Source organism: Podarcis melisellensis (assembly GCF_964234715.1).
Source record: "Podarcis melisellensis genome assembly, chromosome: 1".
In the NCBI taxonomy this organism is placed as follows: Eukaryota; Metazoa; Chordata; class Lepidosauria; order Squamata; family Lacertidae; genus Podarcis; species Podarcis melisellensis.
In genome coordinates, this window is record NC_138528.1 from 56,791,579 (window position 1) to 56,807,913 (window position 16,335).

The 16,335-nt window shown below is 41.1% G+C and overlaps 1 protein-coding gene and 1 long non-coding RNA gene across 2 annotated transcripts in view; one reads left to right on the top strand and one right to left on the bottom strand.

Moving 5' to 3' along the window:
• The window catches only part of LOC309359069, an 87,101-nt gene that overhangs the window by 7,099 nt on the left and 63,667 nt on the right, over positions 1-16,335 (bottom strand). The window lies entirely within an intron of this gene.
• FBXO3 (F-box protein 3) lies at positions 1,323-15,582 on the top strand. Its single transcript, XM_081884982.1, has 11 exons — positions 1,323-1,723; positions 3,814-3,903; positions 5,069-5,223; positions 7,463-7,577; positions 7,707-7,911; positions 8,737-8,782; positions 10,653-10,737; positions 11,109-11,231; positions 11,783-11,898; positions 12,977-13,167; positions 14,743-15,582. The coding sequence occupies exons 1-11, from the start codon at positions 1,617-1,619 to the stop codon at positions 14,872-14,874; spliced, it is 1,365 nt and encodes a 454-aa protein (XP_081741108.1). The 5' UTR covers positions 1,323-1,616; the 3' UTR covers positions 14,875-15,582.

A 16,335-nucleotide genomic window follows, 5' to 3' on the forward strand; every position in this document is an offset into this window, starting at 1 on the left:
AGTTTCTGGGAAATGCAGCACACTGAATGTGCATTTCATAGATTGGGGTTATCAGCTACTTCCTTACACAGTTACAGGCTCCCTCCTAAAACAGCTGAGTTTTTCTTGAAGGAATTGAATTGGTCTTGGGCAAATCTAACACAAACTCAGGGCTGGGTTAAGATATTTAGAGGTCCTAAGCACTGAAAAGATTATGGTGCCCCCCTCCCCAATAATTCAAAATAAAATCCAGATCAGTAATTCAAAATAAAATCCAAGAGCTTTAGGAGGAAACCCATTTTCTAGACCCATCTCAATCTGGGTTTAGGCCCAGTTTTGGCACAGAAACTGCTTTGGTTGTCCTGTATGATGACCTCTGTTGGGAGAGAGACAGGGGGAATATGTCCCTGTTAATTCTCATCAAACTCTCAGGAGTTTTTGATATTACTGTACTGACCATGGTTTCCTTCTAGAGCAGCTGTCTGAGTTAGGGGTGGGGGAGCTTCATGCTCTGGCGGGGGGGCGGATAGCAGGTGGGGGGGCTAGTGCGCATCCTGGGGGCATGGTGCACCGCCCGCAGGGGCGTGGCGTGCATCCTGGGGGTGGGACATGCTATCGGCATGGGTCTGGTGCCCAGCGCAGGGGCGGGGACAGCCACGATGGCACATAGCTGTCAACTTTCAGATTTGAAAATAGGGGATCAGCAGCCTCAAAAATAAGGGATCAGCAGCAAAGCTGCCAACTTTCGGATTTGAAAATAAGGGATCAGTAGCCTCACCTGTCCCTGAGACAGTCTACAGGATATCTAACAATCCGGGATAGCAGCGGGAAACGGCGCTGGAATAAGGGAATTTCCCGCAATAAAAGGGAAGGTTGACAGCTATGCAGTGGCACCCTACTGGGATCGCACTGCCAGGGGCGGTGCGTCGTCCCGTCCCCCCGCACTCCTCTTCCTCTGCCAGTGGTGGGTGGCACCACTTTGTGGTAGTTCAGGTCCAACTTGGATTGGTCCTACTTGTACACAGCCTGGCGGTACTTCTGCATCCTATGTTGTCGCTTGAAGCTCAAGCGAGTGGAGTTACCGGAGTAGGGTACGAGGAAGCCCTGCCCCCAGTGATGCCAGTGATTTGATAGTTCTTTTTAAAATAATTTTTAAAATTAATTTAATTAAATAATTAAAAATAAGTTTTTAAATAAATAAATAAATAAACCTCAAATTCTACCTGCTTCGCTGGCACCCTAACTAAGCACGTGCGTCGCCTTGCCTACTGCGCGTGCTCGAAAGTCACATCTTCAGACCCAAAATTGGGAAACGGGAAAGCTACACCTGTTGTATTTCTGCCTGCTGCAGTGCAGCTGTTCAAAGGAGCCCTCGCGCCCACAACCCTCCAGGCGAGAAGCGTTTTGTGAGATCGAGGCTTTGAATGCAGCAGCGCGTCCCTTGAGCCCAGCCCAGCCCTGTGTGTGTTTGATAACAAACCAGCGTGAGGGGCGGGAGATGCCTGCCAGGCGGGCAGGAACAAGCCGTAGGCCGCGCTTCGCCCTCGCCCAGCCCAGCCCGGCCTCAGCTGAGCGGGGAGGAGGAGGAGGAGGAGCCTCCCACTCCGGAGCCGAGGCCCGACCAGAGAGGCGTCAAGATGGCGGCGTCCGTTGAGCTGGACTTGCAGCCCCTGAGCCTGGAGTCGCTGCCCACGGACCCGCTGCTGCTCGTCCTCAGCTTCCTGGATTACAGGGACCTCATGAGGTGCGGGGAGCCCGGCGCCCGGCGGGGCTGAATGCGGGGAGCTGGCGGGACAGGGCGGCGCTCTCGGGGCTGCCTTTGGGTTCCCTTGGCGGCGCCAACCATGGGGAAATGGGGAGGAAGAGGACAAGGGTGGCGGCTGCTGCTGCTGCCGCCTTCTCGGGGGAAGAGAGGGCCATGGTGATCCGTCTCCTTCCACCACCACCCAAAAAGCCCATCAATGGCGGGGTTGCGCGTGCAGGATATATCTCCATGGAGAAGCTCCCGAATGGGAAGGAAGAGTAGGGGATGCGAGGCTTGGGTTGAGCCGAGTGGGGAAATGGGGCGAGGGATAGCCCATAGCTATATGGGAGCTGGGTCGATGCCCTGTCTGTGGGGAAGCAGCTCCCAATCCATCTCTCCCCCCCCCACCCCCCTGCAAGAGCTCCTGGTGCTCTGGGCTGCTCTGCATTGCACATTTCTGGAGAGGTTCCTGCCGTGGGTCCCAAGCGGCTTCCAAGCTGGCCCTGCGCTGATAGACAGGTTTTCTTTCACCACAGCGCGGCTGTGTCAACAGGTGCTTGCTCTGGGCAACGTGCTCGAAGCGAGCCCTGCCCTAGTGACACCACATGGTGGATGCCTCTCGGTGGCAAAGAAATAGATTGATAAGGTTTATGATATGGGGTGTGTGTCTTCCTTTGTGCAAGGTGGCAGGGGGCTGGACTTGATTGAGCGCCACAAGTTTAGGGCCAACTAGGTGATATGTGAGTGTAACCAATGGCTTGTGGAGTGTCCCTAAATTTCCAATTATTTGTATTTTTTTGTGTTTAATGTTATAGATATTATAGTGTCTGCCTTAGTTTGTCTCTATACACTATGATCTAATTTGATGGTGGTGGTAAATATATTCTGCTGTATGTACTGTGCACCCAAATGACAATTCATAGTTTTTCAGTGTTGATGGAAATTCTGTAGAACCTGTAGGGAGGTGTGTACTCCATTCTATTACGATACCTTGTTTAATGTGCTGAGTTTGACATCTGTTAAAGCCAAAGTTAAGCACAGATAATTGGTGTGCTTTATAAGCAGCCCAACAAAGGCTTGGCAGAATTCCCAACGGTTGGAAGATGGGACTTAAGTATCCCCTTTCCTTTCCTATGGCAATGATTCCACATTCCCTGACATTTATTTCATCTGTCCAAAATCTATATGCTGAGCCCACCTTAATACCATTTAGTCCTTTCCAAAAGGTGCAAGTTAATACAACAACCAAAACTGAGAAGCTTAAACACTTGGCAAAATAGCAAATACATACAAATGTGCAACACTACTGGGTTTATGTTACCATGATGTTGCCTCCCATATATGTCACAAGCAGTACAATTCAAATAATTTATACCAAATAGGTTTCTGAACATAGAGTTGAACAAACTCTAATTTAACTTGCTCTTTCTGAAGTAGTGATTATGACATGAATAGAATCTCCTGCCTAGAGAGGTATCTCTGATGAGAATAGATGAAAAACCAAAGCTAATTTATTTTAGCTTTTAAGATTAATTTTCTCTCTGGCCCTCTACAGAGGGGCTAGAGTATTTTTATTTTTATTTTAGCTCTTGCTCTCTACTTTTCTCATATTCATCATAACAAGTTGGAATGGAAGCTAATGCCCTAACTTGGAGAACTCTGGTTATTTGAAAATTTGGTCATTATCCAGCCCATTACCAAATCCAAGCACCAGTCCAGTTCCTGAACAGTCTCACTTCATTCTGATGAAATAAACAAAGCTGGATGTCATCAACATACTGATGACTCCTCACTCTAAATCGTCTTCTGATCTCACCCAGCAGCTTCATACAGATGTTAAAGAGCATGGGGTGGGGCAGAAAATGAAAGTGTCCATAATTCCACAACACAGCTGCCACGGAGAAAATGTACAAAAGTGTGGGTTAATTTAGAGAATTGAGTCTTAAAGATAAGTGTGAAATCATGTGTCAAATTTAACTTTAAAAACAGGAAATTCTCCAGCATTTCTGTACAAAGTACAAGTGCAATCATTACTTAACCTGCTTTTAGTCTGACTTGTAGACAAATTTAAACTGACTTTGTATTTGCAGCTGCTGTTGCGTAAGCCGTAGATTAAATCAGTTTTCAAGTCATGATCCACTGTGGAGGAGGCACTGTAAGAAATATTGGCTTTTGTCAGAGTAAGTATTTCTAATGTTTAATTTACATAACATGAGAAATTATTCAGTTGTGTTACCAGTTTTCTGGCTGGTAAATTTACAATTTTTTGTAGACTACTTCTTGGATTAAAAGTTGTGTGCCTTAAAACATAAATTTTGAAACAGCTGAAAAAGTATGCAAGCATCAGCTCAATATGAAATAATCTGTTAGTAAATAATAGCGTCCTCCTGCAAAGATGCTAGGTGGTGCTGATTCTCCAGTACAGAGGAACCTCGTGTTACGTACCGCCCTCCTTACGAATGCTTTGGGTTAAGAGCTTCGCTAACCCGGAAGTAGATGCTCCCGGTTGCAAACTTTGCCCTGGGGTGTGAGTGGAAGTCACTCGCTGGTGGCGCAGCAGCAGCAGAAGGTGCCATTAGCGAAAGCGTGCCTCATGTTTAGAATGCTTTCGGGTTACAAACGGATCTCCGGAACAAATTAAGTTTTTAACCGGAGGTACCACTGTAGATATACTAACTAGAACAGCTTAGCTTGTCTAAGTCGTAGGATATTTCTATGACAAATGATGCAATATTCCTATCCAATAGGTTTTAATTGGAACCTATTTGGATAGCAGAAAATGGGATGTTGGTGTTTGAGTTTGAAACTTGGATTAATTGCTGCTCATTTTGACACACAGTCACTTTTACAGGTTTCCTTATTAAAGCATGCATGAAAATTCACATGGCACTACCACTCCCCCGCCCCCATTTTGCTGGCCAGCCCTATAAGATATCTTTATTCACACCTGTGGCAAAGCCTTGACTGTTTTTGTGACATCCTCTAGAATGAATTCATAAATCATTAGCCAATTATCAGAATGGTATTTTGCTTTCCCTTTTGTACAATCTTATTTCTGTTGTTTCTGTACAATATTACACAATTATGGGGCTTATTCTTCCTTCCTGCTTTTTGTGTGCAGATTATTCAAAATTAACTACAAGTCCAGTTGAATTTTTTTAATGGGATAGTTAAACACTTATGTAAATCCTACCCATTGAACTGTAATCCAATCTTCTGAACTGGAATTTACCTTAAAAAAATTAAAATTAGCAATGGGAGGGTACTAAGAATTTTTTAAAAAATGCATATATGCAATATTCTTACTACTTATTGCTGTTTAGATAATGTTTTTTATCTTTTTAGAGCTGAGAAATCTCGGAGCTGGAAAGCAATCTTTATAGATACGTATGCTGATCTCGGAAGGTATATTCAAATTTATGCTACACTTAAAAAGGCCTGGGATGATTTAGAAAAATATCTGTTTCAGCGTTGTCCTCGGATGATTACCTCTTTGAAAGGTATTGTTTATAAGTTTGCTGTTTTATACAACTTCAGTTGTACTTGCATTTTCTCTCTCTAAAGTTACCGTTTTAGATCAGTGTTAAGTGCCACTAAATGAACACCCTAGATTATTTAACTATTGCCAACATGCTTGTTAAGCTGAGAACAGTTCTGTCCTCCTCCTTTTTTATTTTAGCCTTCTTTGTGTGTGTGAAACACAATAAATTGTGCTTAGCTGTCAATCTGGCATAGTGATCTAGAACAGGAAAAGGAAAACCAAATGGACTTTAAAACAAAAAAAATTCCTTCCAGTAGCACCTTAAAGACCAACTAAGTTAGTTCTTGGTATGAGCTTTCGTGTGCATGCACACTTCTTCAGATACACTGAAACAGAAGTTTCCAGACCCTTCTCTATAGTGAGAAGGTGGGGAGGGGTATTACTCAGAAGGGTGGTGGGAATGGGTGATGGGCAGGTAGCTGTGATGAGCCTGTTGACGACTCTTAACGACTGCAATAGGTGTTACAGGAAAAAGCAAGGGATGAGAAGGTGAAAAGGTGTAACTGGAACAAATGGACTTTGATAGCATAATGAGTGTGGTACTTTTCACAAACTGTTAATTTCATCATGTTTACAGATACTGTACATTATTTAAGGAAAGCTTAAGGACCTGATTTGTAGTGGGTTTTCTGACTTTGATTTGAATCGGTGCTAGTCTGTCCAGTGTGGACAGGCAAAACACTATTGAATTTTGCATTTTATTTTTGTTAATTCTAATTCCCAGTTTTGTACAAAGGCAAAAGTGCAGCAACAATAGAGTTAATTTTGAAGAAGTAGATATGAAAAGTACACACTGTGAGATTTGAGGAATGGTTTGAACAAGGTGTTCTTACCCCTGAATGCCGCATCTTTCCCTTAATCATTCAGCAACTGGTTTGTTGAGGGTGGGGGTAGAGATGCTCCTTAAAACACCAAAATAGGGTCCATGTGTGTGGATCTTTTCCCAGAGGTCTCACTGCTTTTCTGGAAATCTGAGAAGATTATGGGGGGAAAGGAGAATCCCTTTCAGCTGGGCTGAATTTCAAAGAGGTTTGCAAAGCAGCTATATGTCTCCATCTTATAGGCTTCTATACAATGGGGGGGCAACAGGAAGCCTTAACCCTAAATTCAGAGTTTTTGAAAAGCTCAACAAATTTAAAAAATTTTTTAAAGCATTTCATTGTACTTTTGCATACTAATGAAGTGCGGAAATGTTTTTCAAAGCCCTCAGGATCAGCTCTTCCTCCCCCACTTCTCAGAGGAGCATCTTCAAATGACACCCACCCCCCGGGTCTGGAACATGCCCTGCTCTCTTCCTGCCTTTCTTGTGGGAAAAAACAATAATACATGCTTTTAAAAGTCTAATCAGTGTGCTAGAGCAGATGTGCATTCATATCAAACAAAACCAACCATATATTGCAGGTGGTCTCCTCTATTAATTTTTCTTTAGCAGCCAGTTTTGGAGCAGCCGTTTTGTTGTTCATCTTTCCTTCACTTATAGAGACATGCAAGGGGAATGTAACTCTCTAGTGCCATTTTAACTTCACTTGCAGCTGATAGTGTCTCAGCATTACTAAAAACCCTAGAATGGAAGCAGCCATACTAAGTGAGAATGATTTTTACTGTAGGCTTTGGAATACATGAATCTCTTTTGGGGTTACGAAGAGTGACACAACTAAATGACTAAACAAACATTAACACATGCCATTTTCTCTCTTATATGGCCCTTGAAATTATTTATTCTCCTCCTGTGTAATAGTTGGCAAATATTTTAGCCACAAATTGCATAGGGCAGGAGAATCAGACAAAAACTGCTTCTGAGTCTGAACTACAGACTACTAGTTGGCCTTCCTTGTTTTACAGCAGTGTGTCCCTATTCAGATTATATGCTGTGGCTTGAATTAAGACAGACTTCTATCTCTGGTTTGTCTTAAAAAGAAGCCCACCACTTTGGAGTACATAGGTGTTTCCAAAAGCAAAAGACATTATGCTTTTCGTGTAGTGTTTCTGACATAAGTATTGATGTCTGTTTCAGAAAAAGTAAACTGAAGAATCCCTAGGAAATATACGATTCTAAACACAGTTGTCACATCTGCTGACTTGAATGGGGCTTGCTAAAGAGGTTTTAACATCACGTCTTAAATAACTTACTGCAAAATGCATTGTTTATATTGTCTGAAGATAATCTGCTAAATGGTACAGTTTTTGAATGCTCACAGAGAGTGTTCGGGAGGAAGATCTGGATGCTGTGGAAGCACAAATTGGTTGCAAACTCCCCGATGACTATCGATGTTCATTTCGGATCCATAATGGACAGAAGCTAGTCGTTCCAGGGTGAGAAGCTAACGTTAACTGTCATTGCTAATTGGCAGTCGGCCGCTACGTAAGCTTGCACATACTTGAAATTTGTTTCTTCCAATGGTTAATAATGTCTCCCCCCCTTTTCTTTCTGTCTTTCCAAAGGTTGATGGGAAGCATGGCCCTTTCCAACCACTATCGCTCTGAAGATTTGCTGGACATCGACACAGCAGCCGGTGGCTTTCAGCAGCGGCTAGGACTGAAACAGTGCCTCCCCTTAACCTTTTGCATCCACACTGGATTGAGTCAGTACATGGCTCTGGAAAGCGTGGAGGGCCGCAATAGTTACGAGATCTTCTACCAATGCCCAGTAAGAAAGACTTGTAAATAGACACTTTAGACAACACTAATGCTACTCATTATTTTCAGTAGATGAAACTGATGCAGTATATGTGTGTAGAATGTTTTAAAAAATCTAAAATCATCTGTCTTTCATCTCTGAGCTACTTCCCACCATCCACAAAAGGCCACATAAATGTTCAAACGCTCTAACTTGTGAAGGAGAGGGGCTTTTAAATGGCAGCAATTGCTATAATTGCCATGAGAGAAGTGAAGGCTGATCATTAGGACCTGGAGCTGAGAGACAGGCAAAGCAGGGCTACTAGTGAAGAAGCTGGGGATGTGATGATGGGGAAGGAGGATCTTGCAAGTTGATTAGAAGTTTGCCTCCAAAAAAATGGGCTTCATACAAATGTGTCTAGTGCATAAAAATCAAACTTCACACTTTGAAATAATAGTAAGTTATTGATTAACAGTGCATTGAGAGGGGGATCAAAGCACCCTATTGTTATAGTGCTACATAAAACACAAATTGGTTTTTAGCTACAGGAAGGGCCATAACTAAGTAGAAGAACTTCTGAAAGCTATTTAATAATAAAAAAGAACATAATGACTGTTTCATTGATACTATAATTTCAAAGAAATAAATCTTAAGTTTTCAAGTTGAGTTTTCTACCAAATGTTCACAGACGAGATGGGAACATAAAGTGACTTGCACAGATGAAACACTTAATTTTGTTCTCTTTTTTACTACTGGTTACAGACTAATATTTTCCTGCAGTATTGTATGGTACAAATGTCGCCATAAATCCAGTTTTTAAGGACACAAATAAACTTTTTCCTTTTTCCTTTAAAGGATCAAATGGCCCGCAATCCATCTGCAATTGATATGTTTATTACAGGTAAAAGTATTTTGGAACTTAAATGGGAAACAATTTAGAGAAGTCAATATGAATTGGAATATGTCTGGAACTTTATCCACTTACCTCAACATGCAGCATTTGCTCATTCTAGATCTTTTGCACATTAGAGGACAAACTATCTGTTAAACTGTGATCACGTGTAATATTGCAAGATGTTGGGAGAGTGCATTTATAAGCAGAGAATGAAAGTAAGCGTAACTCGTCAGGTGCTAGAACCCAAATCATATCTCTTGAAATCTACCCCCACAAGTTCTGTATTTGCAAGATAAGTTTGGGCACTAGCATTGTATCTAAAAGCAGCCAGGTGGTAGAAGATAAGAGCACATCCTTTCACTTCACTTCCATTCTTTGGCTTGGAGTGCCCTCTCTCGAGAGGGAGAAGGAAAAAGCAAATCTTGGTTGCATTTGTTCGGCATTGCAATATGAAGTTTTGCTTGTTAAATTTTGCTGATACTCTGGGCTTCCGCAATATATATTTTTTTACAGTTTTAGAGGGGTAGCAAAACATTAAAAGGTGGGTGCACGCTCACAAAAAAAATTGAGAAGCATAGTGCCTGTACTTTTTGCTTATTGTTTCTAGAAAGGAAATATAGTTACTTCCAATTGTTTTAAATGAAAGATGGGAAGCTAGGGATTATAGTTCAATGTGATGGTGGTGGCGGCTCTGAATTAGAGTAACAGCAAGTCTAGGAATGCTGGATGTCACATCTCCACTGCAAAGTGATGGGATGATGTGCAAGGAAGAAGTAGGTGTTAGAGGAGTGCTTAAGTCATCTTCCTCCTGGGTCTCCCAGATTCATGTTTGCTGCATCAGCTGGGGAAAGCACTTGGTGAGAGGATTATGCAGCCCCTACCAGCCAGCTCATGCAAATTGCCTTTCATCCCATCTTTCTGCTTTGTCTTAGAGAAGTAGCAATCAGGGTTTCTCAAGCTTGCATTTTCTGCAGTTCTTATAGTTTGGTTTTTGAAGAAAGCAACTGCAGTAACACCATCAGACCCTCTTTTCATAGACCTGTGATATGTAATTGAGGCATAATTACCTTTCAAAGGTTATGGCAAATCAAAAATAGCATGCTCAGAGGATCAAGGATGGGAACAGCTTTGGGAAGGGAAGTTTAACAAATGGAACCATCAATTCACACACATTTTTATTTGTGCTTTGCATTGGGAGGAATGATGGTTTATTTGTATTTTAAAAAACAAGAGCCAGATTCAATTAAATAGTTGTACCAGCATAGTTTTACCAAATAGGGACCCAGTGTGATGTGTCCCCTAGCACAACAAGGCTCCTCCTTTCTTCTTCCCCTGTGCTCTCCCACTTGACTCTGGGGGAGGGGAGTCAGGGGGAAAATCCCAGAACAATTTGTGGGACAAGAAGGGGGGAAATCACTCCATTTGGTAAGAGGAAATGTTTGCTGATACCAAGATACTGAATTCTTCCTACTAGCTTGCTAAACGTAACAATGCATTTATTGCCATCTATAGTGAAATGAAGCTTCATAGTAAAATGGAATGAGGCAAGCTGATCTGTAAGGAAGCATGGGTAGGGGACAAACAAGTGGGAACTTCTCTTTCTCCCCTGCCCCAGTTTCATTCAGATTTCTGAGTTCTGGTCTTAGATGAATGAGCAGCTTCCGCTTGCCTAGTCCTAAACCTCAGCACTCTAGTGCTATAGTGCCTTACCATGTACTTGAGACTGCTAATGGTCAGAGCTAGGTGACCACCACCTGGGAGGTCTGAACTGTTCTTTGTTTTGTTTTGTTTTGTTTTGTTTTTAGTCATGGCATATGTAATTGGCATACTGGCCTTTTTATGACCTTGTGAAATGTTTCTCCCCCTTTGCCATTAGGTAGCTCCTATTTGGAATGGTTCACCTCCTATGTAAACAATGTAGTAACAGGTGGCTATCCCATCATCAGAGACCAGATTTTCAGGTATTATGCCTTTGGTTTACAATCTGTGGTATCTTATTATGACAAAATGTAATAATCTTAAACTTGTAACAAAAATAAATTATCATCTTATAATATTTGTTAGACATGTATGTGAGCATGAGGTAGTAAAGCAAAGCACACTTATTATTTACAATAATAACATTGTAATGCTGGCAATACATTTGCACAATGTTCTGCAGAAACAGATATAGTCTAAATGGCATTAAGCGGGTGCAGAGAATGCCTTTTCTTATGACGGAGAGAAATAGATTCTTAATGCACAAATTGTAAGGTGAAAGTTGGTTTTATACAAATGAATTTTTCAGTATTTGTTTATTCTTTAAAATAATGCCTTTTTCTTTATTTGCTAGATACGTTCATGACAAGAGTTGCGTAGCAACAACAGGAGATATTACTGTCTCTGTCTCCACATCTTTTCTACCTGAACTCAGTTCTGTACATCCACCTCACTATTTCTTTACTTACAGAATCAGGTAGGAGCAGTAAACAAATGCTGATTTTATCAATGTGTTACTGACACGTCTTGAAGCTTTCTTTGCTCACTGGCAAAATTCTATATGACCTAAAATATAAACTAGTCCTTCCAAAATCACAATTTATCAGTGAGAGATAAAAAGTAAGAATGGGGAAATGTTGAATGCTTTTTACAAGACTGCACTGAAGTTACTTCTTTGCTTTTGACTTCCTTTTCTGTACTGTTCTATAGAACATATTCTTTCTTCTAACATCTGTTCAATTATTATTTTTCCTGTGTAATAATTACAGGATCTAGATCTTCCCCCTTAGGGTAGTATTTCTTGGACAGTCAAATTGCTACATTGTGTCAGAGAAAAACATGACTCCTATGCCCCTGCTAATGAGTGTTGTTTGTAATGTGGTCAGACGAGTGTCACAACTATTTCCTTCCACCTCTCAAGGCCCTAAAACAGTTAAAATATTCTGGATAGTATTTTAAGGAAGGTAGGAGTTTTTGGCTAGTGCTTTTGCTCTCTTCCTAAAATGAGTATCTTGCATAATTTTTCAGAATTGAGATGTCCAAAGATGCTCTTCCAGAGAAGGCTTGTCAGCTAGACAGTCGGTACTGGAGAATAACCAATGCCAAAGGTGATGTGGAGGAGGTGCAAGGTCCTGGAGTAGTAGGTAAGGAATAGTTAAAGAATGTAACTGTTTTTAAAACAGCAACAACAAATGCAGGGTGCAATTAGAGGAACCTTGATCGCAATCTAAGCAACCATTGCTGCCCCTGCTGTGTGGCAATTACAGTTTTAAAAAATGTTTCTTTGTTGCAAGTGCACCATCACTGAGGAAGAACTGAGAAAGATGCCTGCAACAGTGGGATGAAGACGAAAGAGACATTCTCTCCTTTGCTTCCCTGCAACAGCACAGGGAGAGGGAATGAAGGAGGGGAAGGCTTTCTACCCTTTTTGCTGCTGCTGCTGCTTCTGCTTCCTTCAGCAAGGAGCGGGGAGAAGGAAAGGGAGAAACGTGAGGTGGGCAGTTGCATCAGAGCAGGATGATTTCTTGGGAGCTGCCCCAACCTGTCCTGCCTGTTGCTCTGTGGCCTATCTGAGGTGGCTGCCACACTTACTCACCTTCTTGCTTAGGCTGCCTGCTCACTCGCTCTGTCTTCCTCCCTGGGCCACACACCGGCTGCCTATCAACAAGCCATGCAAACTGCAGCATGGCAGCACCATTACAATTTTATACTAATATTAAAATCTATAATAGTATAGATTGCTCGTTCTTTGTTTCTTCAAAGTCTGTAACACAGTTCTAAGGGCCAAACTACACATTACAATAAACATGCTGTTTTAAAAAGCGTGCTTAAACTGGCCAATTTTATTGGGGTGAAGGGGAGTAGTTTTGAGGCCATGCACTGAAACTTGTTCTCAGTCTAAATTGGAGCCCAGATTTTGGTAAAAAACACTCCCCCATGACCATGGCTGATTAACTGCCCCCCATATATGCTGTTTGCTGTATAAATATCACATTTGAGGGCAAATAGCAGTCAAGAGCGTGTGTTTGTTTTTGTTTTTGTCAAGAAACTGGTATGGGGCCTGTATTGGAACCAGTCTTGTGGCTGTATTTCTTTTAGAAATAAAAGTGACTAGTTGTAAGCACACTTTTTAAAAAAGTTCATTGCAATGTTAAGTTTGATCCTAATGGAAGTATTTTTGGTTCCAGAGGTTGAAGTCCTCTGTTAATTTTGTTTCTACAGGAGAATTCCCCATAATCAGCCCTGGTCGGGTTTATGAATATACCAGCTGTACGACATTTGCCACTACTTCAGGGTACATGGAAGGATACTATACATTCCATTGTCTCTACTATAAAGACAGATTTTTTAATGTTACCATTCCTAGATTTCATATGGTTTGCCCAACGTTCAAAGTATCTACAGCACGCATGGTAAGTTAAAATTGATGTTTTTAGGCCTTAACTCTTCTCTTTGGTTTCCAAAAAACAATTGGATTTTGTGTTTAAATGTAAATAGTGATCTCCTTTTTGCATAAAACTAGGTTAATAGTTTTTAGAAGCCATAAAGTGAGTAAAGTAAAAAAAAACTTTACCTAGTTTAAAAATGTGGGTACTCAAGTATCATACTTGCTTCTTTATCAATTATGAGCGAAAATGCAGTGAAGGGATCGATAACAACTTTCTCATTTATGGGATTATGAAATGTGTACAAAGGTCCTGGAACATTTGGGAAAAGCCCAAGTAGTAAAATGTCTTTTCTGACTGCTTGTTTCATTGTTTTTTGCTTTGCTTTGTTTTTTGAGTAATGCTCAGTTTGGGGAAGAACAAATAAGATATATTAACAATTTGATATTGCCTACATATTATATAACTGCACTGCTGTTTATGTGCTAAATGAATAACATAAAATAAGTGGGAACTTATTGTTGGATAGAAACATTATTTTGTCTTATATTTAGTTACAGCAGATCATTTGTTCTGCTTTGCTTGTTCAACCTTTGTCCATGTTGTCAACAGACACATTATGTGCATGGTCTTGAAAATAGTTTTAACATTGTTTTCCACAAATGACAGGGGATAGGACATTTTTAAGCATTCCAGGAAAGCTACTGTCAGAATACATGTTTTTATAGAAGAGTGTTTGGATGGGCATTCCACTTTTTAAAACGCACTGTCTACTTGGATATCTTATTTTAAAACTGAGCCTTTGACTGCTCTTACTGAAAAAAACTGTAGATGGAATACGGGACTTACTTTTAATTAGAAATATTTATAGACTGCCTTTATGAGTAGAACTTTTTGGCTTACACAAAAGTAAAAAGTTTTCAGTGGTAATATGATAAAATACCATTTGTACTGGATTCATATTCAGTTTGTCCAAAATATACTTAGCAGACAAATCATGTTATACCTTGGCTCTTTTTCTGTAAAATGGCCTTCCTATAGAGTGTTATGAACTCCACGGATATAAGGCTGTTAAGCACTTTACACAATTGGAATAGGCACATTTAGTACATTCTCCCCAGTGTTGTGTGTGCTACAATTAGCTAAGAATGGGTGAAATCCAACAGTGTCCGCACACTTGCACAAACTCCCCTTCCTTTTCTTTCCTGCTGCTGCTCCCTGCGTGCCCCCAGAATCTGTTGTGTCCACTGGCATTGTTTTGGATCTTGCCCAATGCCTACTAAAGAACCAAAGACGTGTCCTACTGTCTAGTGTCTAATATATAGCATAATGCTATCTTGAATGGCTGTGACAGGAATTTCAGCCCAGTCCCAGGCTCTCTGTTGGGTAACACTTTGGCAAGCTGTTGGAAACCAGACGTAGTTGTATAAATGCCACAACAATTACAAGAGATGTTAAAGTATTTTACTTTTTCTGTGGTACTCATTGATCCTTTTGTTTGTTTAATGCAGCTTGATAAACATGATCACATTTAGTTGGGGTAGTTTTGCAAGGAAACTTTGTCAAAGGGCTTACCTATATCGCTTCTGTTCCTGCATTTAGGAAACCAATCATAACGAATGCGCGATGGATGAAGACGAAGACTCAACAGATACTGATGAATATGAAGACAGACGCAGAATTCTGGACATCCCTGTTCCTTCTGGACGTGGACGTTGCCCGCGTCAAACCTGAGCAAACTTCCAGAAAAACAAAACAAAGACCTATTGATTCTGCAGAAAATATTTCTGTGGAAGATACCATGTAAAAATATTTCTGAATATTAAGGCATTATTTGGCAGAGGAGCAACTAGCATGAGTGCTGGTTCTGGCTTGCATCTGAGCAGATTATACAAACAGGGTTCTCTTTTGTCATGTGTTTGCTTCTCGAGAGAGAATATGTTGGGTAGAGGTGGGAATACAGTAGTGTGGTGAGCTTTATTCTTCCAAACAGCTTTGCAGTTGAAGGTAATCATTGTACATTTAAACTTCCTTAAAACCAGAATGGTGCTGCCCATTTTTCTTTCCGTTCCTTTTTTTAATTAAAGCAGCAAACAAAATGGAAAATTAGGCATGTCATTTTCACAATGATTTTGTATTACTATTTCATCTCTTGACATATGTGAATGAAATAACTGAAGTTAAATCTGTATAGCCATTGGGACAAATATGTATGTTTTTAATGGGACACTCTGAAATGTTTGAAAGGGAGCTGGTCTAATGTTTTAAATCCTGCATCATGCGCCTTTTTGAACATGGAATATGCATATTGCCTACTGCATTTCTTCATTTATTATATAATATAAATATGTAAATAGCTTGATTCTCCTCTTCAACTGCCATTTAACTATTGTGATACGTGTTTAGAATTTTAAGTATAAACATGTTTTCTTGAACACTAAATGGTTTTCTTTATAACTGTCTCGCTAAAAACTGTCTCGCTAAAACTTAGAAATAAGTCTTAACTGGAATATTTACATTGATGGGTATTTTTATTTATATATATATAGAGAGAGAGAGAGAGCGCAAAGGACAGGTGAGATGTAGTTTTGTACAGCAGTTGCACCATTCTATAAAGTAGTGGGGGCTTTAGGCTGCAATCACATACACACATAGGTAAAGGTAAAGGGACCCCTGATCATTAGGTCCAGTCGTGACTGACTCTGGGGTTGTGGCGCTCATCTCGCTTTACTGGCCGAGGGAGCCAGCGTACAGCTTCCGGGTCATGTGGCCAGCATGGCTAAGCTGCTTCTGGCGAACCAGAGCAGTGCACGGAAATGCCGTTTACCTTCCCGCCAGAGCGGTACCTATTTATCTACTTGCACTTTGACGTGCTTTCGAACTGCTAGGTTAGCAGGAGCAGGGACTGAGCAACGGGAGCTCACCCCGTCATGGGGATTCAAACCACCGACCTTCTGATCGGCAAGTTCTAGGCTCTGTGGTTTAACCCACAGTGCCACTCACGTCCCTTCACATACACACATACCTGGGAGTAAATCCTATTCTACTCCCAAGTAGACATGTCTAGGACTGTACTGTTAAGCAGCAGTGGTAGAAAGGATTCACCTGTAATAAAACTGGAAAATCTGTCATAGACTTCTATGCCAGGATAGGGACCTGCGGGGACCTCCAGATGTTGTTGGGACTACAACTCCC